We start from the raw sequence: 25,101 nt of genomic DNA on the forward strand, positions 1-25,101 counted from the left end.
ATTTAAATGAAACAACTATATTGATATTTTAAATATTTAATTTACAGAGTAAGCCAGACTTGTAATAAACGAAAGAAAAATTAATCCTTGATCTTCTTCTTAGGGCGGAGGTTGTTAGTGTGACCACACTTCTTCTTACGGCAATTAGTGGCACGAGGGTGAAGTCTAGCGTAACACTTGCGGCAAATCATCTTGTCGCAATTGTACTTCATAGCCAAAATCCTCAGAGATGGCTCAATGGTACCTAAAATGAAAACAAGAAATTCACGTTATTCACAGAAGTAAATATATCTAGGAGGATTTGATACCATAAAATGAGCGATGAAGATGATTTTAAAAGTCAAAACTAACCTCCACGGAGCCTCAACACCAAGTGCAGTGTAGATTCCTTCTGGATGTTATAGTCGGAAAGGGTACGACCATCTTCAAGCTGTTTACCAGCGAAAATCAAACGCTGTTGGTCAGGTGGGATTCCCTCCTTATCCTGGATTTTGGCCTTCACATTTTCGATAGTGTCGGAGGCCTCCACCTCTAGGGTGATGGTCTTACCCGTGAGGGTTTTCACAAAGATCTGCATGTTTTGGCTGTAAAAATAGAAGAAGTTGAAAATGAAATTCACGCAAAATTTTATCCCGCAATGATGAATATGAATTGTTTGAATCAAAAAACAAATGAAAACTTTGACGGTGACACGCCACGCACAGTTTTGAATTTCGAACCCGCCTTAAATACTTTTAAACATTTAGAATCTACATAATTACTATATCTATTACAAAAATATTATATTCTCTTTAATATTTCATCACAGAATTTAAATAAATTACATTTATTTTGTAACTAACCTCCTCAAAATGTGCTCGTTGAACTGTCAAACTGGCATAAAAGAAACTTTGAGCATGGCGCTAGGGTGACCAGTTTTTAATATTTGATTTCCATTGCATGTGATTTTTAATAGCATTAACTTTGGGTGATATAATACCTTTATATTCATATATATATATATTAGCCGCTGTCATAAATAAATAAGTATAAGGATACTCACAAATATGTTATTTTAAGATATTTGATTCTAGTGGAAGTAGAATGCAAGTCTAAACTGATACATGGCCAATGTATCGGTCGAAGGGAGTCTAGTAAAGTCTTAGTTGGTATCACAAAAACAATGTTACCATCTCCCATTCTGCTCAAGTGACGAGCTTTCGTTCAAAAACGTTTCGTTTAATCTACTCTATAGTTTTAAAATTATAAATACTCATTTAATATCACAATACAAATTCAAATGCATTTTAACATGGTTTTGAAATATATTTATTTGTAAAGTAGAAAGCCTTAATGGTTTTTTTTTTTTTTTTTACATATAGATTTAAGAAATATTTCTGAACGTTATCGACATTCGATAAAGTGCCTACTTGTTTCGTAACAGGTCCGATTGAAAATTGTAGAATTCAGAGTTAATTAAATAAGCTAAAAATATGTATCATCAACTTAACAAAGTGTCCGGACGGCTTATTGCTGCCACCAACTTACAGAGTCCACTTTTCCCAGTGGTAATTATATTTTATTTTAATTTTCTATATAACCAGGAAAATCAAAGTTGCTAATGTGAGTTCCTATTTTGGTTAAAGGTTCCTATTGCTTTACAAAGAGTGGAACCACCAGCCATCCAATATACTACCAGCCATATGTCGACCGTGACTGAGTCTTGCTCCACTGGGCCAAGACGTCTCGTCCCTGGTACCAACGAGCCCTTCTCACCATTGTCTCCTAAAATCCGCGAACGTCAGGAACGTTTCCAGGTAATATAATAAATGATAGAATTACAAAACATGAGTTACATTATAGTCCAATTTCCTATTTTAGTAGCATTCTAAGAGTTGTCAATATCCCAAAATATACTATTCCAAGTAAGATCTGCACTTCATTTATAAAGTACATAAAATTTGGTTTACAAGTAACATTATTATAAATCCTTTTAGAGCCCATCTATATAATAGTGTGGCTGTTGATTTAAATTTATTAAATTACTAATAAGATCATTATGCATCAAAATTTATTTAATCTCTTTACTTAAGACTGTGTCAATACTAAGCACTGAGTAATGACCCCCTATTTAAATAATTATGATATTCATGAGATGTAGCTGGTACTAAATGTCTGAAATAGACTCTTTTGACATTGTATTGATTATCTTAAAATTGGCATATATATTCATAATTCACAAGTCATTTGTTTAATACTATTAGTACAACAAATTAATTTACCATTGTATCTATCAGAAAATGTCATTATTATTACTGTGTTAGCATTCTTTTACAGTTTTTACTTTATTACTGGCCAATCCTTTTTTATTAGTATGGCTATAGACCTCTATATAGCTAAGGCAGAACTAGAATGTGTCAATGAGGTTTACACAATCAAAGTCATAAAACATTGCCTTAAGCCATAATGTAAGATCTCATCAACCATTTTTTTTTAATATAAAAAGAATAATTACAAAAAAAGATATAATGAAGTAACTAAAGAGTAATAAAATAAACATTTGTCAAAAGGAAACCCCTGTCATGGTGCCCTAGAAGTCACCCTTATCTATAAGATGATATTTTTCATTGTTACTGAATCAAACTTATTGATTTTCTGTTTAAAGTATAATGTGTAACAATTTTATTTACAGAAAGAGGATGAAATCCCAGTTTTCTTAAAAGGTGGGCCATTTGATGGAATTATCTACAGACTCACATTACTACTATGTGCCGCTGGTCTTGTTGGCATTGGTCACACTATCTACATCCACGCTGTACCCAAAAAGTGAATAATTTAAATACACAATGAAAGTAGTTTAATCTATATAACTAATGTAATGTGGATGAGTATCCAATAAAAAATGGAAACAATTATTGATTTTAATTAAATTCTTAAACTGCTGGTTCTTAAATTTGCAGAAAGAAAAATCCTAATTATGAAAATTAACTGAACTTGAATTTGTTTATATAGATAAGACATAGGTGAAGTAATAAATGTAACAAGTAATATTAGGAGATGTCACTTACTCTATTACTGATATGAGACAAGTGATATATCATATGAGGGTAAGAATCAGAGACGAGACTTAGGGCAACAGATTTCCGTATTTCAATATATTATTATCCAATACGTTTTTGACGTAACGTCATTCGTTGTTCGTCGTAACGACGTCGTACATTTGGCGCCAAGTTAAATCTAGACTCTGAATCTGAGGGTATGGGTCTTAAGAATCTTTATTATATGTACTTCAGAAACCAATGTACATTAATTTTTGTTTCACCGATTAAAATGTAAGGGAATTTAAGATTAGATTAAAGAATTTGTCAATATATAAATAAAAATAGGGTTGTCAGTCCAGCTGATAATGCAAGTACTACTACAAATAAAATTCAGTAGTGGCATCGTGAATTAAAATTTTAGGACGATACCCAAGTTGTTAATAATGAAATGTTACAACCTATATTACAACTGGAACACTGTCGGTTCTTTGAGTGAGACCTATAATCCAGTAATAATAATACTGGATCTTAAGTAAATAAAAAAAATGTATGTGTGTTTCAGCTACGACGCACAATTGGAGTTTACTCCTTACGAACGATAATTATATATATCGAATAGAAAAAAAGGGTAAATTAACGCATCTGCTAAAATGATAAGAGAAACAAACATATATCTGTAATTATTCGGATTATTTATATTACTTCAATAAAGCGTATTACATAAAGTATGTTACAAAACAATATAAATAATAATAATAACAATAATAATTGTGTAGATCCAATTTTAGAGATAGAATGAGATGGAATCATTCTTTTACACGTTCAATCCTACAGATATATATGTTTGTCTCTTTCTACGTAACGCCTCAACTTTTCGTGTTACACTTGATTTTACTCCTCATAAAATGTCCGACCAGGCCTTATAACTCAAATCGTTTCTTAAGGAGTAAACTCCAAAAAACGGTAAATGTTTATGATCTTTTCACATCTTATAATGTCGACTGAACCTCGCTTTATCCAGCTGCAATTGGCCTTAGAATGATATTAATAGTAGAATAATAGCAATCGACGAATCCCTGCCCTTTGAAGTGTGTGAATTCTACCATTAAACAACTTGTTAATTAAATTCAACCGAAAAATAAAAATATTTTTTCCAATAAGAATCAATTTATTAAACACACTGAAGTAACATATGTATATTTTGTAATTTGATTGCTTACGCTATTATTGGCTACATATAACTGTTTTAGATGTCATATAAACATGGAATACACCAAATTGCTTTTAGTTTAATACTATACATATAATCCTTTTTCATCTAATCGTGTCCGAATTGTTACAATAATGCAAAAAACAAAAGAAATTTGTTTATATATATATATATCAAATTAATTAAACGCTTCTTAAAATATTTAAATAATTGAAATACTACGCTGTAGACATATTGAATAATATGATAAGTTACAATAATTAGATAAATTACACTATTACAAAGCATACAAAGTGTATGGATTTGAATTTTCGACACTATTAGTTAGTATAGGATATCAACGCCTTAGAAAAGTAAACTCAAGCGAGCGCTTAAAAAACACCTACAGATTGCACGTCAATTAACATCTATTTTATTACAATATGCATAATAATAATAAGCATTAAAATACATCTACTTTTTTCAAACAATTTGCGAGTGAAGTTTACTACTGGCCTTAATTGTATAACAATTCATAGGTGATTATTCACAATATTTTTTACATACAGCCTTTCATTAGAGAAGTCCCAAACATATATCAGAGGAAATTAATTAAGTTAGACCGATGACGACGTATTTTCCTGTGGATTCAAGAAAGGATAAGGTACATTTACAATAAGATGTTTTTTTGATCTCATTTAAGACGTGTATACAGGACAACTGCCGTCGGGACTGCTTGTAGTTTATATATCTTAAAATAGTGGAAGTCATTGTCACAAGGGAGCTTTCAAGTATTACGTAACCAATTTTTTTCCTTTTGTAAAACGTTACGATGCGGGGCTAGGATTGAATTACGCGTTATTGTTAATATTATTTTCTACTTTCCAGTACTTTACACCACATACTGGTAAGTTTTATGTTTAATGAGTTACTGGAGTTGGTCACGAAGCGTTTTACTGTTGGAAACAGAAACGTTACGGGGAGGGGGGGGGGGGGGGGTGCTTTCAAGAATCTCCAAAAATTGCGTGACGTAATACTTGAACGCTCCCCAATCGGTCCAGCCTTTTAAGAGCTGTTAATCACACGAACAGATGATTAATATAAAGATACAATAAGGTTAATAAAAGAATACCACGATTCTTAATGGGACTATGTTTGCCTAACAAAAATATAAATATAATTTAACAATATCCATATATAATAACTTTCCCATATTTTTTAAAGATAATTAACCATTTATAATCTGAATTATGTACTGGGCAGCATCATTAACTAATAATTTATATGCAGGAAATATTTTAACATTCCAAATGCCTGAAAATACATTAAACTTAACACACTAATCTCAAGACTTATTTATTTAAAAATAAAAAAAATAATCTAAAAGTAAAGCTTATTAAAAAAAAGGTTAAAATAAAATTATTTGTTCATTGTATAAATTATCACAAATATATTATTTAAAAATTAGATATTTTAATATGTTGAAAATAGTACCTATACTGTAATAGTTAAGTACAATTTTATAAATTGGAGAGCCATAGATATTCAATAAAAATTATATAGGTATAAAACAAGTATAAAATAGAGATCATATAATAGATTCAACAGCACATCTGCAATACCCAAAGTAATCAGGAAAATTTGTAAACTATAGGTACCATACTGTTAAATTTTGTAAACTAAAGCCAATAGCTTTATCAACATAAATTAATTTATTACAGAACAATGGTGTAGAGGCATCTAGATAACACAAATAAAATCATCTATACTAAATACCTATTAATAAATACTAACAATTTATCATTACACACACCCAACTATAGGCATTGACCTACTAATAAATATTATTAAGACCAAATAATTATAGCCTTTAAGCAATGTATCATTAATGATTGTTTTTAACATCAATACTGCTATTTGGTTCATTTTTAAACAACTTAGTAGCTGTGAGTAAATATAGCTATTAACAGTAATTAGATATAGCATCCTAAATTTACTAAGAAATAAAAAAGCAACACTAAAATGTTTTCGATGTTGTTTAGTAATAATTAAATGCATTGAAATAATCACAGCCAATTTTCTCTGACGGCAACATAATGTAAACACAAGCAAATTTGATGAGGGTGAAACTCCTTACCATAATGATTTCTATGTAACCGGTCTTGGACGAGCCGGGAGAGGGGGAGGAGCCCCTTGTCTCGCGGGAACAGGGGGTGGGGGCCCTGGAAGCGGAGGGGTGTTGCTTGGTGGAGGTGGCGGCGCACATGATGGAGGCGGCATCATTTCTGACGGTGGCGAGCTTAAAGACGCCTGAGACACTACTGATTCAGGCGTAATAGGGGCTGGGCGGGGTGGTCTTGCAGGACTCGGTGCTGGCGCTCGAGAGGGTACCAACGGAGTAGGCGATGGAGCAGGAGGCCGGCTTGGCTGTTGACGTCGAGGTGTCGGAGGCGCAGATCTAAGTGGTCGTTCAGCTGGTATCTCACCAAATAACGGTATTGTGTTATTAGTACAGAGACTCACTTCAGACTTTACTATATCTACCCAATTTGGAGATTTAAGTGATACATGTAAAGGTATTGTCGAAGAGGATATGGTTCCTTTCTGAGCAGCCGCTAGAGCATTCTGGCCATCTCTAAATGTAATGCTCAAAGTGTGCTCATCTACAAAACGAACTAATGTCACTTCACCATAAGTTGCTAATTCTTGCAATATTATTGACATTAAATTATCATCAAAAACGGAATCTTCAGAATCTTCAATTTCATCAACTGGTTGAACAATGATACTAGCATCAGGAGGACCCAGGTCTTTGACAACCTCATAAAAAACTTCCATACACTTAGTGTAACTAACCTGTAAAACTTCTATTTCTAAAATAGCAATGACAGGTCTATGGTCACTTTGTTTAAGTTCAGCTCTGCCATAATGGAGTAATTTTCCTGCAGCTGCTTCAGATGTTGTTTCTGGATCAACAGTGTATTTTTTACTCCTCCACAAAACTCGATCAGTCCAAGCAGGTGCTCGACATTTTTCACTGGTGTCAAAGTCATCACTAAACAAATCATATTTATAAGTCGGAAGGAATGTGATGTCACCTTCAAAACAATTTTTAAAAACTAATCCTTGTGATTTCTGGCGTAAAAGTTGATCTTGTTCTAATAACCTTTGGATATTATTTTGAGAGGCTAATAAACGTGTTTCTTCTTTATCTAGGTCAATTCGGTAATTAAAATCACCACACCAAAAAACAAAGTCATGGGAATACAATGAGCGTCCCATTGGGAATGCTACCTTTCTTGTAATTTCTGTGTAATCTGCATTTCGTTCACTCACTTGGGATTGACCAGCTGCAAAATGAGCACAAACAAAGCAAATTGATGTCCCATATATAACTAAACGGATAGCTACTGCACCTTTATTCCCAGTAGCTCCACCTAATCCAGTTTTCACTGAATCTAATGCTACATCTCTGATATGAGGAACTAAATCTTTCCTGACAAAAACAAACAAGCATACGCCAACCAACTGATGGCTAGAAAGCAAGGTGTATGATGCATCTCTACACAATACTTTTTCTAATTCTTCACTCCATGCTTTAGCATTATCTGAACTAGCAGCCATTATATTGCTAGCATTTAAGTCAACTATTTCTTCAAATCCTATTGCAAAAATATCAGAAGGATGATCTTTCAAATTAACTGTATTTACCAAAGATGAATTTGGGCTGTCTAACAACCAATCAGCCAGGGAGACATCTTTGTAAGCTAGGCTTCTAAAATGTTTGCCACCATTGACATTATATGTACCAATAGTGATACGGATATTTGTGGGCTGGGTAAACTCATTTGCTCTACGACACATTTCACGTAGTACTGGAGTAGATGTATGCAAAATATTAGATGGTAATAAAATTCGGGTACGATCAGATAGTTCTGAATTTAATGTAGAACCTAGCAATAAAATATCAATTGCTTCTTGTTTTGAATTATCAAGCAAATTGTTTTGAATAGTTCGAGCAGCTGACCTTGCCCCATCAATCAACTTTGACCCACCTTGAATAGCTCCCGTTCCCGCATAGATTTTTGATATTTCATTTCCATTAATAATCCACATTTGTTTAAACACTTCTTCAAATCTGTTAACATTTTGCTTTTTATCAATACATTGTAACAACATCAGTTGTATTGCAAGCATTTCTAGACCAATGAAGGTCTGTATGGAATTTGTTCTGTCCAAACAATCTAGACAATTAGTTCTTATTACACCTTTTTGAACATTGTAAATATCAACATTTTTGGCACTAAATATGCTGATGTTATCATAGTGTGTTTCCACAATTTTTTTAAATTTAGTTAAAGCTGAATCTATTGATGATGCTCTTACCTCTTGATGGTAGTCAAATATTATCTGTACAATATCACAATGCGCAGATTCATTAAGGTGACGTTGAAAAGCATTACTAAGGGTTGCTTCACCTTCTGTTCCACCTATCATACTAGAACCTAGTAAGTTGACAACATAAATAGATCCATAATTTCGTTTAAGTTGAGAAAAATGCCTTTCACAAGCACTTGTAGAAGCATCATATCCACGAGACATTTTAACTTTATGTGATCCAACTTGAATACCTGGTTGTTCCCAGAATAAAGGAACAGATCCTCTTGTTTGAATGTAAGATGAAACCGAGTCATCTACATAAATAGCCTGTTCTGTTTCTACAAAATTAGCAACATTACCATCATCATTGCAACCTCTTACGTTAAACCTTGTACCTGCTCTTTCACAGCTTAGTCGAGATATCAGCACAGCCCTGGCTAAGCGGTGACCAACGTAAATAGTACGTATTTCCACTGAACCACACATTGCACGGGTAAGCCAGTCATCACAATCTATGCCAAATCTAATTAAATGAATGAATAAGGTTCTATTCCAAAAGAATCTGTTATCAGAACTTGCTCCTTTACCCTTTCTCTGAGCACACAAAGTAAGGTCAAAGAGATTTTCATTTTTTTTTTCTGAATTCCAAGAGAAATAAAATGTTCCAGAGTTCAAGAGTTTTCTAACTTCTCCCACTTTATCATCTCCTTGTGTTTGGTGAAATAAAGGCAAAAATTGAGATTGGGTTATCTTAAAAACCTCTGTATCACCCACTTTTCCGACAGAACTACAGCCTGTCACAAGAACAAGGTAGAGCATACATGTCTCTCCAGAATTTAATTGCAGCACTCCTAGACATCCATATGCATCAGCTATTTTATGATATTGTTTACGAAGAGTATCAGTTTCTTGTGACGATAAAGAAACAACAGCCTGAGACTCAAATAATAAGGCTGTATCTTTATTTCTATGTTGTAAAATAATACTGTAAGGATTCGGTGGTGTCGATTTCTCCAGCACTTTAAAACCTTTTGACATAGCCATAATGGAAAAAAACTATGTTTCTATCTTCATGGATAAAAAGCCATCCGCCCCCTTGATTGATTTTCAATAAACTTGCCAAAAATAAAAATACAATGATCACTGGTCGACAAATGTACTCAACTTATTTTAATTTTTTGATAGGCCTGTTGAAAATTATCGATATATCAATCGGTATATTTGGTTCGATTTAGAGGTATAATTCAAAATCGAAATTTGATGTATCTTCCGTTGAGATCGACGTCGATATTGATATTTAAATAAATATAGATGCTTATTTTTTCACTTCCACCGTTCTTATTTTTTTAACAGAACTGAAATCTAATCAATGTCTATACACAATGTCAAACTGGCATTTACAAAAACCATACCAAAGTACAGTATAGACAATAGATATGACTAGTGTAGACTGAGCTTACAGATTAAAATTTGAATGTTACATAAAAGTTTAATTTACAGAAGGCTTATCATATTTAATTTTCGTTTAGACATTTTTTTACTGCTTGATAAATCTAAAACGCATATGTCACATGAAGTGCGTGATTGTTATTGCCTCAAAATATATGCTAAGATAAGGAGACGCAAATCGTTAATGTACTCATTCTAAATCTCTAAAATAAATTCCATAATGGTAAATGAAAACGGTGTTTAATTAAATAAAACAATAATAAAATCTACATAAATATTTTTTTTTTATATAAGAACTACGATATAACAATTTTCATAGACTAAAATTTACATAATTTTTGTACATCTGAAGAGATTCATGAGGTACGGTGAGTTTTCCAGTGCCGCGATTTACATATTCCTGGTAAATTTCTTTAGAGGTTTTAGTAATAGTTGGCGGAATCATGTCAACAGAACTGTCGATTGTAAATGCGCTGCTACATGTTAAGACGATGGGAATATCGGGATTATAACGCGGATTTGATCGCTTCTCGAAGTTCACGTAACGCTTGTACCTAGAAATATATATTTATATGAGACAAGTAATTGTGCTTAATTATTTCTAAATAAAGGAACAACTTTATATTCGACTATTTTTTTGTGTGCTATTCTGAACCTTAAGGGTCGTGTTTTCTTTACTTGTGCACCTATTGTTTTACTTTGAACGTGAGAAATTAACATTGCATCGAAAAGAGGTCATAAAATACTAGCCCTAAAGTACCTACGCGCTATTGACACGCTTTTTAATTTTAAATAATTGTAAGAATAGATACATAAAAACAACTCATTACGTCCGTTTAAATATGTGATGTCAAAATATTTATTTTTATTCAAAAATGTCTACTTTCAAATTCTTATATTTGCTTTTAACAACGTTATTCTGTGTAACACGGGTATAGGTTGGTTTACCCACAATGCGTTTACAGCAAACTTGTAACGGTTATTTAGCCTTTAGGTCTCAGGGTTTCAGAAACAAAACTTAGCACGTGCTATAACTTTTGTATTTCATACAGGAGTCACTTGTAGAGCTTAGTCTCGATTTAAGAGTCGAGACTAAGCGCTGATTTATGATTTTTTCAGAGCTGGAGCTTACCCTAAGTCTGAAAAATCATAAATAGAGAACTGCTGTTTTAGATCAGTTGGTTCAGCTGTGTTTAAATTTTTGATTTGCCAGTACTTATAGCCAAGATCGAGAACTTAGAAGGGATAGGATGGCTAGCTCAAAAAAGTATTACAGTCGAAAGACGAAACGCAGGATGAATAATACTTACATCAACATATCTCGCTTGGTTGGCTCATTTACAAACGGTTTGGTGCTTTTCTTAACAAAGGTGAAGTGTGGCTCATATAATTTTTCAAACTTGACGGGCGGAACCGAAGATAGCGGAATCCTGGAGCTCATTGTTGAGCTCGTTAGGTCGTCGTCTGATGATGAATCTCCGTTGGAACTGGACAATATGGTAAAAACTCGTAATGTTTTATAGCACATAAAGTGAGTTGCTTAACGTGCTCATTGAAGTATGCGTATGAAAAAGTATGAAAATTTGCATAAGAGTGCTAAGCCTCCTCCAATGGTTTTTCCTAAAATACTCACTCGCTGGAATTATTTGACGCTGTACTGGATCTTCCACTAATGACTGGGTTTTTCGATGATGGTCCCTTCACTACGTGACCAGGCGCGCGCCCCCGTACCACGAACGGGCTTATGTTATCAGTGAACGATGGCGTTATGTCACGTAGAGTATGCAACATCTGAAACAAATTATTTAGGGATTTCTTAAAGTTAAATCATGAAAGTATATACAGGGGGCTTAGTCAAGATGCCACAACAGTACAATGAACAGTAGTGTATGTAAAAAGTCTAAAACTAAATTTGTATGAAAATTTGTCGACACGAATTATCATTTTCATACAAGTTTAGTTTTTGACTTAAGTAAAAATTTTGTTAAGGCATCTTGACTAAGTCCCCAGATCCCTATCTATATGTTTAAAAAAAAATAGTTAAAAGCATCAATTGTCTTTCTATAAAATATTTATCTTAAATATATGTTTAGCAGATTGATGCATTAACTAACCGATAATATACGGGCAGAAATAAAAAATTACGGAGTCCTTATATTTTTGTAATACTTCATACAATTTACACATACATGACTTTCCCTAGTTTCTATAGTAATGATTGCAGGTGCTTACAAAAATTTTGTATAGAAAAACCTATAAACGAGTGACGAAGAGTTAATTGGCCCTTGATTTGAGAAGTTTTTTTACGGACGTTTATACGTGGACATTATGTTACCTACAAGAATAATATTTTGATTTTGACAAGTAAAAAATGGACTTGAGAATATGCCTCACCTTAAACTCAAAGCACTCCATAAAGACAGTATACTCGAAGGGTCTATTATACTCTTGGTATGGGTCTACTATCTCCAATGCAGTGTCACCCTGCATTCCAATTATCTCACAACATAATTTACGCATCTCATTACTAGGTCTGGGTAAATAACGGATGACGTCATCGTCCCACCATTTTGTTAATGACCTAAAAGTATAATTAAACGTCACTCATACAACACATAACTTATAGTCTTGGTTAAAAGAGTGAGCTAATATGATTCTTATTTGCTACACGTCACTTAATTTAACCTCAAAAATTATATACAGTGTAAATTCTATATAACAACACTGAAGAGTCTGTGCATTGGTGTTACAGAGAGTTGTTGTTAAATTTAGAGAAGAACAACGTATAGATAATCCCTAACTCCTACTTATTAGTCATGCTCAACAACAGTCTGCACGTGCAAGCAATCCCAATTTAAATACAAAAGGACGAATTTCATAGAAAGTTCGTATTCATGATTCCGACAGTCTAGTTTATTGCGTCCTAGGCTACTGCCTCAAGTGAATCAAATCGCAAAATGCAACGTAGTCCAATCTTATCTTACCTTGAGGCTCAGATTTCAAACAATGGCGGATGCATCGATGAGGTCAAACGACGTATGGGCATCACAAGATGCAAAAAATATAGAGAAACAGGAATATAACAAAAGCCACGAAGACCAGGCTCGTCAAGATATTCCCCATATTTCTGTACGCGGCCGAAACGTGGACCTTGCGAGATGTGAAAAGACAGAAAATAGACGCTCTGGAAATGTTGTGCTGGAGGAGTATGCTTGGGGTTTAGTGGACCGAGTATCGTACAAATGTCTCGATACTTCAAGAACTCGGTATTAAGCAGCGTTTGTTTTCAACAGTACAATCTCGCATCCTTACATTTTTCGGTCACATGTCTCGGCGTGGTGTTCAGCTCACAGAACGCCTTGTCGTCCAGGGGAAGATGGAAGGCACTAGAACGCGCGGAAGGTCACCTACGCGTTGGACTGACCAGATGAAGTCTGCCGTAGGAGGTACACTCAATGAGTGTAGCAGGATGACCTCTAATAGGCAACGATGGCGAAACGTCGTGAAGCGCATCACATCTGCCCCTTTTAATACCACTACTACATAGAAATCACGACCGCTCTGTCAAGAATGTACCGGATAAGAAGAAGAAGAGGCGTCCAAGAAGGTACACAGCTGCGCAGTTTTTACTAATTTCAGCAACTTAAAAATAACTTTATTACTCAATTGTTGTCGTTATTGAGAGTGGGTGTAATTCTGTGTAGAGTGTATCATTACAGTATGGAACACAAGCTAAACCAACCAAAGCCAATTGATTTCAATGCTTTAGGCAGTTCGTCGTTAAATTGAGGGATGTTACATGGACCTGACACTGTACTTTTAATTTATTCATATTATGTAAAAATATGATTAATGTCGAAGAGACTCGATCATAGAGAAAAATCGTTTTACAGACTTGAACTCGTGTTAGAAAAGATACATGACGGTATATCTTACCTGTTATTAGGAATATAGACCATTGTCTCTGGATGATGTAGATAATAATCTGTGGGATATTCCCATATGGCGGCCCTATTCGGGTCCGGCACGAAAAGACCGAGGAACAAATTCATCGTATTTTGTTTCTCAGCATCAGAAAACGTGTTCGAATAGTACCGGCTCAAGGTCTGCATTATATCATTCCCGTGTGATGACCATGGCGCTGTTTTACGATATGTTTTAATCCTGAAAATATTCAGTGTTTTTATTTAATGTTTTTAGAATATATGATGTACATATTTAATTAAATATTACATAGCTATTTAATACTTATAGATACTTAATTAAATATTATAAAGTTAATCCAGTAACAGCAACAAGTCGTATATTTTCATAGAGAAAAGAGTCAAAGAGCCTTGTCCTCTCTCAGATGTAATTTCTATAAAAATCTATTTAAAATTTTCGAAGCCGTTGTTAATGATTACGTCAGAATCCATTTTTGCCGAATAAAACATCTATAACACCCTGCTGTGTTTTCTAGAGCACACTTGACATATATATAGGGTTAAGTCACTAGCCTACAATTACATTTTTAGACAACATTCAATGAATGAATGGGCTATCAGCATAAAGACATTTGTTGAAAGTACTTACTTTAAAATGCTGTGACTGCGTGAACTACCTCCGAGGCTTGAAAAACACATGAAACAGATCCTTAATAAACCATAAAAGAAAACTTACCTATGAACTAATTGAGATCCACCATACTGTAAAGCCAATGTGTCCCCGTGGTCTTCGTACAAGCCTTCGAGTAATCGGGCGCAGTCAGAGTCGAACTCTATAACTGGCTCAGCGATTAGGCCCAGCGCGTGAAGCTGTGTGGAAATAAATAATTCATAAGTAGAGGTTATTAAATTCATTAATTTTTTCGATATTTAAATATTAAATTTGTCAACGCCCAACAAACACAATAAAATGTTAAACATATTTTTGTACCCTTCACTGATATTTTCGTAGTCAAATAAATTTTCGTCCTGCGCTGAACTCTCCATAATATTTTTATTAAACAAACAATATTATTCACGAGCCCGGGATACAGGCACGAAAACATTAATCATTCGCGTCAAATATTTGTATGAAATACCTTATCTACAAATAATTGAATCCTTAGTCAAACTCATGTTGCGACTAGACCTTACCTGTTGTGCCAAAACACACTTTCCAATAGCGAACTGCGCTGTGTTCGTCCTATCAAGACAATCCACGCAATTGACACGCACAAGTCCCGTTTGAAGTCTTCCCCCTTGGTGACCCTCTACCCCCAATTCTTCGCTATATCCACTACAGCTTAGGAATATTCCCGTCCGTCGAACTACTGTACGGGCTATTGCTGAAAGTCTGTAATAAACTATTATATATATAAACTTCATAAATAAGGAAGGTGCCTTGAGATCCGAAAAACCTTAATTACGATACTTTAGCACTCGACATGAGTTGTCTAGGCATATGGCCTAGCAGTTCTCTACCCTGAGGCATTGCGATGGTCTCGACGTCGGCAGGAACTTATACCCGACATTTTTAAATAATTAAAAACCAATTACTTATAATAATATTGTCTTTGATTTAGGCTACTAATACATGTATAAAAAGCAAAGTTGAGCACTTGAAACATCGCGTTATATAAAAAAATATATACTAAATTTGCAATAATATCTATTAAAGAATTTTTTTAAATGAACTAGTAAATGCTGTAAAAATTACGAATGTGTCTACAGAACAAAACATTATTGTGAATTTAATCTGTTCTAAGTTCCCTTTACTGCTAGTCAAAGCTAATCAATAAATAATTATATTTTAGTTAAACAGAGAAAATAGGTGACAATAATTTTCATATTGAAATAAAATGTGAAACTTACTTATCAAGAACTTTAGCATCCGCCCCCTTATTGATTCGGGCCATATCTAAATGAAAGTATTGAATTGCATGCTCTGGAGGCAAAAATTGATTTAGGTATTTCACCGCAGTACTTATAACTTGTGTGAGTAGTGATTCATGTTTTCTTTTTTCATGTTTCTTCACTAAATTCAATATCATTATTGGTGATCCATATCTTTGCATTAGGTTGTTAAAATGTTTTGCGGGTATTTGCGCATAGGGGTCACTCCTGTCGATGGATATGGCCGGTTTGGGTACCATTTTGGAGACATCTTGGGACCAAAAACAGGGTATTGAACCTCTCATTTGCACAAATGAACTAAATCTAAAACAATGGGTTAAAGTGTGCAATTAGAAAGTAGTTAGTAGAGATTAAAAGCTCGTAGCTAACAAAGTCAAAGCCAAAAATCATTTATTCATATAGGTAACACAATGTACACTTATGAACGTCAATAAAAAATAAATATACATTAAATGCTTCTAATTTTACATTTACTGCCAGTTCTCAAATCAAGCTCGTAGAATTGGCAAATAAACTCTCCGCCATTCTTTTTAATCGCCAATTTTTTTTTGTATTACACAAAGTTTGTAAGGAGCTGCAACCATTACACCGTGTTCTACATGACATTGTCATTCTCGTGGGAACAACACGCAAATACATAGTGAGAAATAACTAACATCACGGCATACACGAATTCAAGTACGACCGGTCACCACAAGTAGCACCCGTTCACGAGTATCACGCATGGCCAGCCATCGGCCCCCTCGCCATATTTTAGGGAGAGAGGCAACTGGACGCATGGACGCCGCCACAAGCAATGACATTTTAACACTAAGTAGTGGAGAAAGTTAGTGGTATTATATTCCACTATTTTAAAATATAAGTTTTGTCCCTGAACTTTGATGTTATTATTACCTATTTTTACTGTATAGTATAAATAATACCAACCTGCCTTTAGAGAATGATGAGATCATTGAATCATGGACAATTTGTTCTGTTTCTACTTCATTAGCTACATCTCCATGCATGTTAGCACCTCTCTTCAAAAACCTTGTGCCTGCATATCTATTACTCCGCCGAGCTATAAGGGTTAAATATATTGGCCGACCAAAAATATTCAAGTTACTCTGTTCTATGAAACCATGAATGATATATAGTATCCAATCTGGATGTAATTGTGAATGAACCACAGATAGCAAGTGGCTATTCCATACAAATCTCCATTCCGGTACAGTGCGGACACCAAATTCTAGCTTTGAGTATGTCTGGCTGCAATTTAAAAAAATAATGTAAGGAAAAGGTAAATTATATTTATGAATATAACTATTATTATACTAGTATATTTAAGAAGATAGCGCAGTCTTGCCCTTCCACAAATTTTGTAAACGTTTTTGACATTTATAAGCATGCGCTTTCATGCGATTCAAAGACGCATCTAAACTGAATAAACGCGAAATCCTGGAATGCGAGGCTGTGGCTAATCAACGCACAGAAATCCTCAGAACAGTGAGATCACTCCGCGAAGCCTGTGAAGTGCCCGGGAGACTTCTGTGCTTCTGGAAGGAGTAAGGCTGGCTAAATTAGCTGGAATTTACGCACAACGGACTAATTACATTACGGAAATCGAGTCCACCCTACCCTACCCTAGTCCTGCCGTTGCACCTTCAGATTTCCTGTTTTAGTCTCTTCAGAATTCTTTAGGCAGTGTCAGGTTAACGTCACGAGAGGACTGCTAAAACCAATTGTCACTGCATTTTGATCAGAAGCCCCTACATTTCTATAGCAATTGGATCATGATGGCAAAAAGTTATTGAGCAAAATGATACCTACATACTTTAGTCAAATGTACATAAACTATATTAAAAAATGGTGTGAATATTTTTTTAAATGTGAAGAAATTTTTTCCCCATGTAATGTATTCACTTATAATAAGAACAGTTATGTTGTGTATTAAAGAATGAATCTTATTTGATTTACTTTATATAACATTTAGTTTCATATTATAACGTACCCTATTTTTGCTTCTCGTTGTTGTAACTGCTCTTTCCAAGTCTCAAAAATATCTTCATTGTCTTCTATGACATTACATTTACACTCTTTGTGTGATTTAGACCTGATATTTGACTGGTATACAGCAGCTGTTACTGGTTCGGGAAACAAGGCTGGAGCTAATTTTCTTGGTGGTGCCATATTCATTTGCAATGTGTGAGTAACATCATAGCTGTAACTGTAGTAAAAATTTGTAGATAAATCAATAGCTAAAAACATTTTCACATATCTTTGTTCATCTGCATGTAGGGGTCTACTTGTATCATTAGGTATGTAAATCATAGCTGTGTCTTCAATTTTATATATTGAATGTGGACCTATTATAGCAATCTTTCTGCGTTTTGTTACTAAAATTATGTAGTATCCTTCAAGAAATCTGATGAATCCTGAAAAAAGTTTATCTCAGCTATGAAATTCTGTTAATAGTTATAAAATAACTTGCAGAATTATTTTAATGAGCTTTGTAATAAACTTACCTACAATACCAAATGCTGACACTAATTTGTTGAATCCAACAGAGCGACTACCTCTATTGCCAAACCCTATCATGCTTAGCAGTTGATGGATTTCCTGCTTGTTGTACTCTACTTTATCGTCAACTAGATCTAATTCTCTTGGATCAGTTCTATCTATTTTCAAAACCCGGAATCTTGTCTGGGTATTATTAGAACCTATGAGATAAAACCTCTGTAATTAAATAGTAATTTTATATTATTAAATTTTTTGCTATAGATAAACTTGATGCTCACAATTGAAATGATAAATGAGAGTTTTACTTACTGCTTTTGTCTCATATAAGGCAATACGTTGGATAGAACTGATAATTGGATGAAAAACAACATTTGCTTTCGACATAATTATTATCTGACAAAATTAAAAAGTATAGTAAGTAAAAATGTTTGTGTTAATTTGTTGCACTGTAATATTTCATTTATCGTTTATCATTGTTTTAAAAACAGTATCAAAGATCTTGATTTAATGTTGCACTAGCACCACTGTGTTATTGAAATACTAAAATAAATTTACACATGTCAATTGTCAGTGTCATCTTAACGATATCTTGCTTGAAACAAAATCACTTTACGTGGTAAGGGTAAGTTTCTTGTATATTGTTAATTGTACTATCGGTGCTATCTTAACATTTTGTAGCGCCACGATAAGGAAATTTTCAGCGAAAACGTGTATGCAGTAATAACTAATGCATATTGCTTGGAAATGTGGAAGATGCGCCCGAGCTAGCGCATGCAATTTCGCAGTCTTCTTTTTATTTTAGGGTTTTGAAAATTTGCTTTTTTCGTTAACAGCAAGACCTAATAATTTATTGCCGTTAAAATATTTTCTGACACTGCACTACAACTTGAGGGTAGATACGATTGTTCTAGAGAGCGAGTGGTTTAATTTTAAATAATTCAAATAACGTATTCGTAGTACGTTTTGAAGCATAGTTATCCAAAAATTGCAATTAAAATTATTTGTTTTAATGTAAGCTGAAATATGAAATCAACATACACAATAAAGCTAGCATATAGGTAGGTACATTACATTTTAGAGTAGCCGGAATGCATAGAAATCGTGCCACATTTTGCAAGGGTGAAATGCCACACCCGCACTTGGTTAAATATTTGTGTGGTCTATAAAGTAGGTCAAACCTGTAGCAACTTTTATTAAATATGTAGATGGACATGCCCCCGCACTTATTTTGCACGAACATCCAACATTATGTAAGAACTCACTTAAATTCTTGTCGAATACAATTGAATCGCTCAAGTTCCATTTTAAATTCAGAATTCTGATTTCAAACATGAAGTTACTTTATTCATTATAGTTTAGATGCAGAAGTCAGTAGAGATACTCCTACGCGAGGATGCTTATCCCATTCCCGTTAGAGGGCTCGTTACGTCAAGAGGCTAGACTTCATAGAAAAAATGTTTCTAGTATGGATATATTATTATGTGAGGCTTTATGTACCTAGTTGACTTTTGAGAGGGGCAGGCGAGCCGCGAGGTGCGTGGCGCTTGCGCGGTGAGCACGGAGGGCGCTGGCATCGCCGCAGCCAACCGCGGCAGTTTTGTGCGCATCGTCACACGAGATCTACCTGTAATTTGTTATTCGGAACCCCGCGACATTGATCGTGAACGATCTTTTTAAAATACATCGCGCAGCCATGACTTGCCACACCGACAAGACAATTATAGTGATTCAATAGGTGTTTATGTGATGATTTCAGTCTAAACGTCAGTTTGGATGACCAGCGCGGTAGTAAACAACCGGTCCAGATAGGGAGGCTGCGTCTGCCTCGCGCCCTGTAGTGGAATGCGGCAATTTTAACTACTGCGGACCTCGGGACCCATATCCGAATTGGGATTGTCTGGCTGTTTCTTGGAAAAAGGTGAGATCTATTCATAGAAATTATAATATACAGAATTTCTTTTCGTCACCGGTGAGGAATATTAACTAATTGGAATCAACCTAAGTGTCGGGATAATTTATTAGGCTGATCTTCGAATATGGTTAAAGTGCAAAATTTTATATCTGATATAGCTAATATTTAAATCATTTTGGTGTTCCTTATTTATAATAGCAATGTAAAAAAAAATTCACGTAACTGTTAAAGCGTGTCGTGTTATTTAAATGAGACACATTAATTTTGTTTATTTTATACAACGGGAACCTAAATATTGAAACTCGTTATATTCGTATTTTTAAACCTATTTTTTTTTAAATATATTGTGGCAAATTATAGGAGAGTTATAAAAATTATTTCGCTCAAGATATTGCCATTTTATATTTACATTACACACAGTCCATTGGTACCTGAGTAACTGTAGTAGGTAAATTAGTAGCTACTTTCCTAACTACTACAATCATAATTATAAAAAAATACAATATTGGAGTAGTATGAATGCGTAAAATTCTTATTCTTTCGTATAGCGATAAGAATAAAGTTACGATATCGTTCCCACGGTGTTTTTATAAAGCTTATTATGCGATGGGTTGCAGAAAAGTGAAACCTTATGATTCAACCATTAAAGCGTAACGCAATAGGAAAAAGTTGAATTATTCTTATAATCTCAGCTAATAGTTACACAATAGCCGAGACATTTAACTGTACCACATCACTTACGCCAAGTTATAACGCCCATTGAAACTGGGACAGAACTGTTACCACAACAATGTTAACTTGGAGTAATAGAATGCATATATTTTAAATAAATGTTTTACATAACTCGTAAGTGTAACTAATTCTAAATATAAAATTGTAATATCCTTATTTTAGCAAAATTTTTGTTATAGCTATATTTTCTTCATTTATCCTTACAGTACATTACACATTCTGCACATTACAGTTTATTTTTCTGATCTTTAATCATAAATGCATATCACTGTAGGTGGTAATTAACTTTACGGTGATATCATTAAATTGAATAAAACAACAGTGTTTCGCATTGAGGGTAAGACATTAAATAAGAAAAAATATTAAACAAATTGAATGTAAAATAAGTGAATGTGTAGCACAGATTAAGGAAGATATATTACTTTCATTTTGGCTGTAACTTCTCTGTTGTCTGTGAACGGCCAAATATGAACGCAGAGTCTTTTATGAAAGCCCACTTTTTTATTTGTATGTTACTATTGTGTTTTAATGTCCAAGTAACTTCAATTTAAATTATATAATTCATCCTTAAGGCTGTACTGATGTTCCATAGCTATACGTATGTATCAATTCAAAAAAGATTTCCATAGATAAGATATTTATTCTAAAGGTACCAATACTTAACTTAGTGAACTTATTAAGTTACGTTCTTTTCTCCATACATGCATACTTACTATTTAATCAAAAATTTAATACATGATCATTCTTCTGTACTTGATATGTCGTGAATTTTCGTAAGGCATGTTGCTTTTGCCGTGCTTGTTTGTTCACTGTAATTGTGAGAGACCTCAGTATTCAAAAATCGCACGCCCGACACATGTAATAAGTAAATCTAAATACCTTTTATTCATCTAAATAATATGTATGCAATAATGCAAAATACTTCTATTTGTTTTGGAAATCCTTTCTGTTTAAAATAGAAGGATATTGAACCCGATTTTGAGTCTGCAAAATTGTAAGCTTATGTACTGGTCATCTTCTATTTCGAATCTACTCATCAGAGAGTTACAAATAAATATAGAACAGTAAGTTCGTAAGTACGCTCTATAAACTTTTAAATAGCTTACATGAAAATGGTAATAGGAAAAGCGGTCATGCTTTTAAATTGAAATATTTACTTTGTCAATGAATTCCATCGAAATGTATTATGCCAATAATAGAAAGAAAAGAATTATTTGTTACTATAAGTTGTATCTGTTGTTTAAAATAAAAATGAATATTGCTTTAAATTGATTTTCAGCGTTCACGCGTAGTAATTCAGCTTCCGTTTTCATAATTTTCTCTTTTACATTTCAACAAATACTTACTGTATTAGTTAAGATTTCAATAGGTTTTTAATTATACATTATACAATTACTATGTATATCTATTCTTTGCATATGCTTACATATGTAATTACTAGGTAAAACTATTAACTAACGATTATAAATGATCCAATTAAAATCAAGACTTACGAGCAAGAGGTAGGAATTTTTTATATTGTTATTAGCTCTTTTAGTTAAATGGAATTGAAGTAACAATATCTACACACTTACGATCCTTCTGGCAATGGGAGTTGGTGCGTTTGTTGGGTTTTCACACTTAAATGATAAATCCATTTAACCTGGTTTAAAAATAGTCTGGTCTTTTAATAGAACTAAACGTAAATATAAAGTTGTAACAGATTCTAACAAAATTGTTTACATTTACAATTTACTTTTGAGTTTTTTAAAATTAACAGTGATGGAAGATTTCGTCTTCAATAGACGGAATTTTATTGACACGGACATTACAGAATGAACGTTAAAAAACTGTCTAAGTAGAACTTCCCGAGGGAACCGATTAGTGCCTATTTGCTTGTGACACCTACACATAGTTTTTTACGAAAGTTTGGAATTTTCTCGAAACAAGTTGCTAATGTCTCACTTCTATGGATAAAAAAAGCCTGTTACATGCCTGTTCGAGATAATATCGATGCAAATACAATGGAAACTTGCGTTAGGAATTGTCATTATATGGAAAGAAACATTTAGTTGTTTCACCAAGTCGAGTTATTTTGACGTTTTATCAATATTTTTCGACGTTTGACGTTAAATCTAATGACTTGGAGTTACACTGAATATTGCATCATACTTGCTTCTTATAATAAAAAGTATGATAACACAAGAAACTCGACGGTGTTGTTGCCTATCACATCTAAGAAATAATTCTTAAACATTTCACAGTCCTGCTTTAAAAGCATAGAAAGAAATAAGTTTGCTCTATATCCCTTTCTTATGGGAGTTAACAGAAACACAAATAACAGATTGTTAAACCGAATAGCAACCATACCTATAGTTGTTTCGGATAAATTTATTTCTATGTGGATCTTATACTTTTGTCCCCACTAAATTTGCCTCAGTACATTAGAATACCATATTAACTCTAATCGGAACATGGGTCTAAAAATATATCACGCGAACCGGATGGTGATGACACGTCAAAAAACCCTTTGTCGCTAAAAGGTATGCGCTTTCTCATCCTTGATATGGCCGAAGTCAACGAAGCGTCGCTTTGTACCACTTACGAGGGGTCGCCTCCGCTCCAGATTAAAATTCTCACCGTGCTATAGTAACATGTGTGTGGCCTGCCTCGGCGAATACATTTTACACGGATACGCTTGTGTAGATTTAGTATAAACTTCGGATTGATTTCTGCCATAAATGAAGTCCATGATCGAAACTGGATTTTTAGTAATGATTTAAATCTAGTCTGTTATAATATAAGTTCGTTCACACGAAAGTGTTCTACTTTTGACGTCTCCCGCTAACTTTTGAAGAACATGCCGTCTTTATTTGATCTCGTTTCTTAAGGTTGTTAAATGCAAAGGTCAGATCCAACAAAATGTTAGACAACATTCAAAGTTTTTATGAAACAAGTCATTATTTACAGCAGATGGTAGATATCCTGTTGTGTTCGTCAGACTTGCTTGATAACATTCATGATTTTTAATGTCTGTTTTAAGTTGTATTCAATGATAGTAATAGTATTTTGTATATGTTAGTTAATAAATTTAGGCAACCAATATGTTTTACTACTTCTAAGGCTTTCAAAACTTGCTGAAAAATACATATACATAATATTTACTACACTACTAATACTATTAAACTAATACACAAACATAATTCTAGATTAAAGTTTATGCTTATTCACATAGGTGGGAAATGTTGTTTTGGTAAATATATATATACAATATGAATTATGATTAGATAGACAAAGAATTGTATAGATGTAAATCAATTTCTTATCTACACGAAAATAATACTTAGGTTCAATTTCCTAATGAGTGCTGTAAAATGTGTCGAACTTTGTACAGAGATGGTTTGACACCTTTTGAAACTAGATTTAAGTCAGATTGACATAGAATACCTGAGTGTGTCCCGGATTAAAGAAGTGTATTTTTAAAATAAGTGAATTAATGAAAATACATTCATTAAATTTTAATAAAGTGATCTCTAGGGGAAGATTTTTGCCCTTCAGATTATTGTGCTATAATAACTATAATTTTTTATAGTAAAAATCATTTATTTTGTATATCAGTTTATTTTTTATGATAGCAACAACACATATACTTGTTTTCCCATTTGTATTTATTTTTCCCCGCTCGTGTATTCAATGATACGAAATACAGGAAACGAAATAATGACACGAGGTCAAATAAAGATTTACCAGCTCTGTTACCTGGGAAAAGTGCGGCGTATATAAAATGCCTTAATTCTTTGTAACTGTTTGTTCCCACGGCCGCTCTGAAACGCGATATGGTAACATTTAAGATATTTAATAAATAATAGAGTGAGACGAAATTCTGACGTAACGCCGATCATTATTATTATACCACCACAATGTTTGCGTTGACATGTCTTCTGAAGAGTTTCATATCACATCTAACAAAACATTAACATAGGTCACAGTCGAAATTCAACTGTTAGTTATGAAAGATTTTCAAATATTGCTATGAAAATACTGTTTAATTACCAGCGTCATGTT

At 33.6% G+C, this 25,101-nt stretch overlaps 4 protein-coding genes across 4 annotated transcripts in view; 1 reads left to right on the top strand and 3 right to left on the bottom strand.

The window, feature by feature from the left end:
• Nucleotides 1-20: 20 nt before the first annotated feature.
• On the bottom strand, nt 21-948 carry LOC123719602 (ubiquitin-60S ribosomal protein L40). Its single transcript, XM_045676196.1, has 3 exons — nt 843-948; nt 352-584; nt 21-244 (listed from the first exon to the last, which is right to left on the bottom strand). Exons 2-3 carry the CDS (start codon nt 575-577, stop codon nt 81-83), a joined length of 390 nt encoding a protein of 129 aa, XP_045532152.1. The 5' UTR covers nt 578-584; nt 843-948; the 3' UTR covers nt 21-80.
• Nucleotides 949-5,677: 4,729 nt separating this feature from the next.
• Nucleotides 5,678-9,930, bottom strand: LOC123720146 (synaptojanin-1). Its single transcript, XM_045676656.1, has one exon. It carries the CDS (start codon nt 9,631-9,633, stop codon nt 6,358-6,360), a length of 3,276 nt encoding a protein of 1,091 aa, XP_045532612.1. The 5' UTR covers nt 9,634-9,930; the 3' UTR covers nt 5,678-6,357.
• Nucleotides 9,931-10,306: 376 nt separating this feature from the next.
• On the bottom strand, nt 10,307-19,033 carry LOC123720478 (polyphosphoinositide phosphatase). Its single transcript, XM_045677097.1, has 12 exons — nt 18,723-19,033; nt 18,419-18,629; nt 17,905-18,328; nt 16,842-17,162; nt 15,873-16,217; nt 15,156-15,354; nt 14,698-14,831; nt 13,975-14,202; nt 12,433-12,619; nt 11,672-11,829; nt 11,349-11,525; nt 10,307-10,592 (listed from the first exon to the last, which is right to left on the bottom strand). Exons 1-12 carry the CDS (start codon nt 18,795-18,797, stop codon nt 10,352-10,354), a joined length of 2,700 nt encoding a protein of 899 aa, XP_045533053.1. The 5' UTR covers nt 18,798-19,033; the 3' UTR covers nt 10,307-10,351.
• A 967-nt stretch (nt 19,034-20,000) lies between these two features.
• Nucleotides 20,001-25,101, top strand: part of LOC123720885 (protein turtle) — a 45,516-nt gene continuing 40,415 nt past the window's right edge. Inside the window, exon 1 of the mRNA XM_045677714.1 lies at nt 20,001-20,331. The gene's annotated coding sequence lies outside the window, so the exon portion shown is untranslated. The remainder of the gene's footprint in view (nt 20,332-25,101) is intronic.

This window comes from Pieris brassicae, chromosome 2 (assembly GCF_905147105.1).
Source record: "Pieris brassicae chromosome 2, ilPieBrab1.1, whole genome shotgun sequence".
In the NCBI taxonomy this organism is placed as follows: Eukaryota; Metazoa; Arthropoda; class Insecta; order Lepidoptera; family Pieridae; genus Pieris; species Pieris brassicae.

Bases quoted from the DNA above. Each gene is read 5' to 3' on its own strand.
- LOC123719602 (XM_045676196.1), bottom strand. From the start codon at position 577: ATGCAGATCTTTGTGAAAACCCTCACGGGTAAGACCATCACCCTAGAG. The intron at 245-351 runs GTTAGTTTTGAC...TTTTCATTTTAG, and splicing joins GGTGTTGAGGCTCCGTGGAG to GTACCATTGAGCCATCTCTG.
- LOC123720146 (XM_045676656.1), bottom strand. From the start codon at position 9,633: ATGGCTATGTCAAAAGGTTTTAAAGTGCTGGAGAAATCGACACCACCG.
- LOC123720478 (XM_045677097.1), bottom strand. From the start codon at position 18,797: ATGTCGAAAGCAAATGTTGTTTTTCATCCAATTATCAGTTCTATCCAA. The intron at 18,630-18,722 runs GTAAGTAAAACT...ATTTAATTACAG, and splicing joins CCTTATATGAGACAAAAGCA to AGGTTTTATCTCATAGGTTC. The intron at 17,163-17,904 runs GTACGTTATAAT...TTTAAATTGCAG, and splicing joins CAACGAGAAGCAAAAATAGG to CCAGACATACTCAAAGCTAG.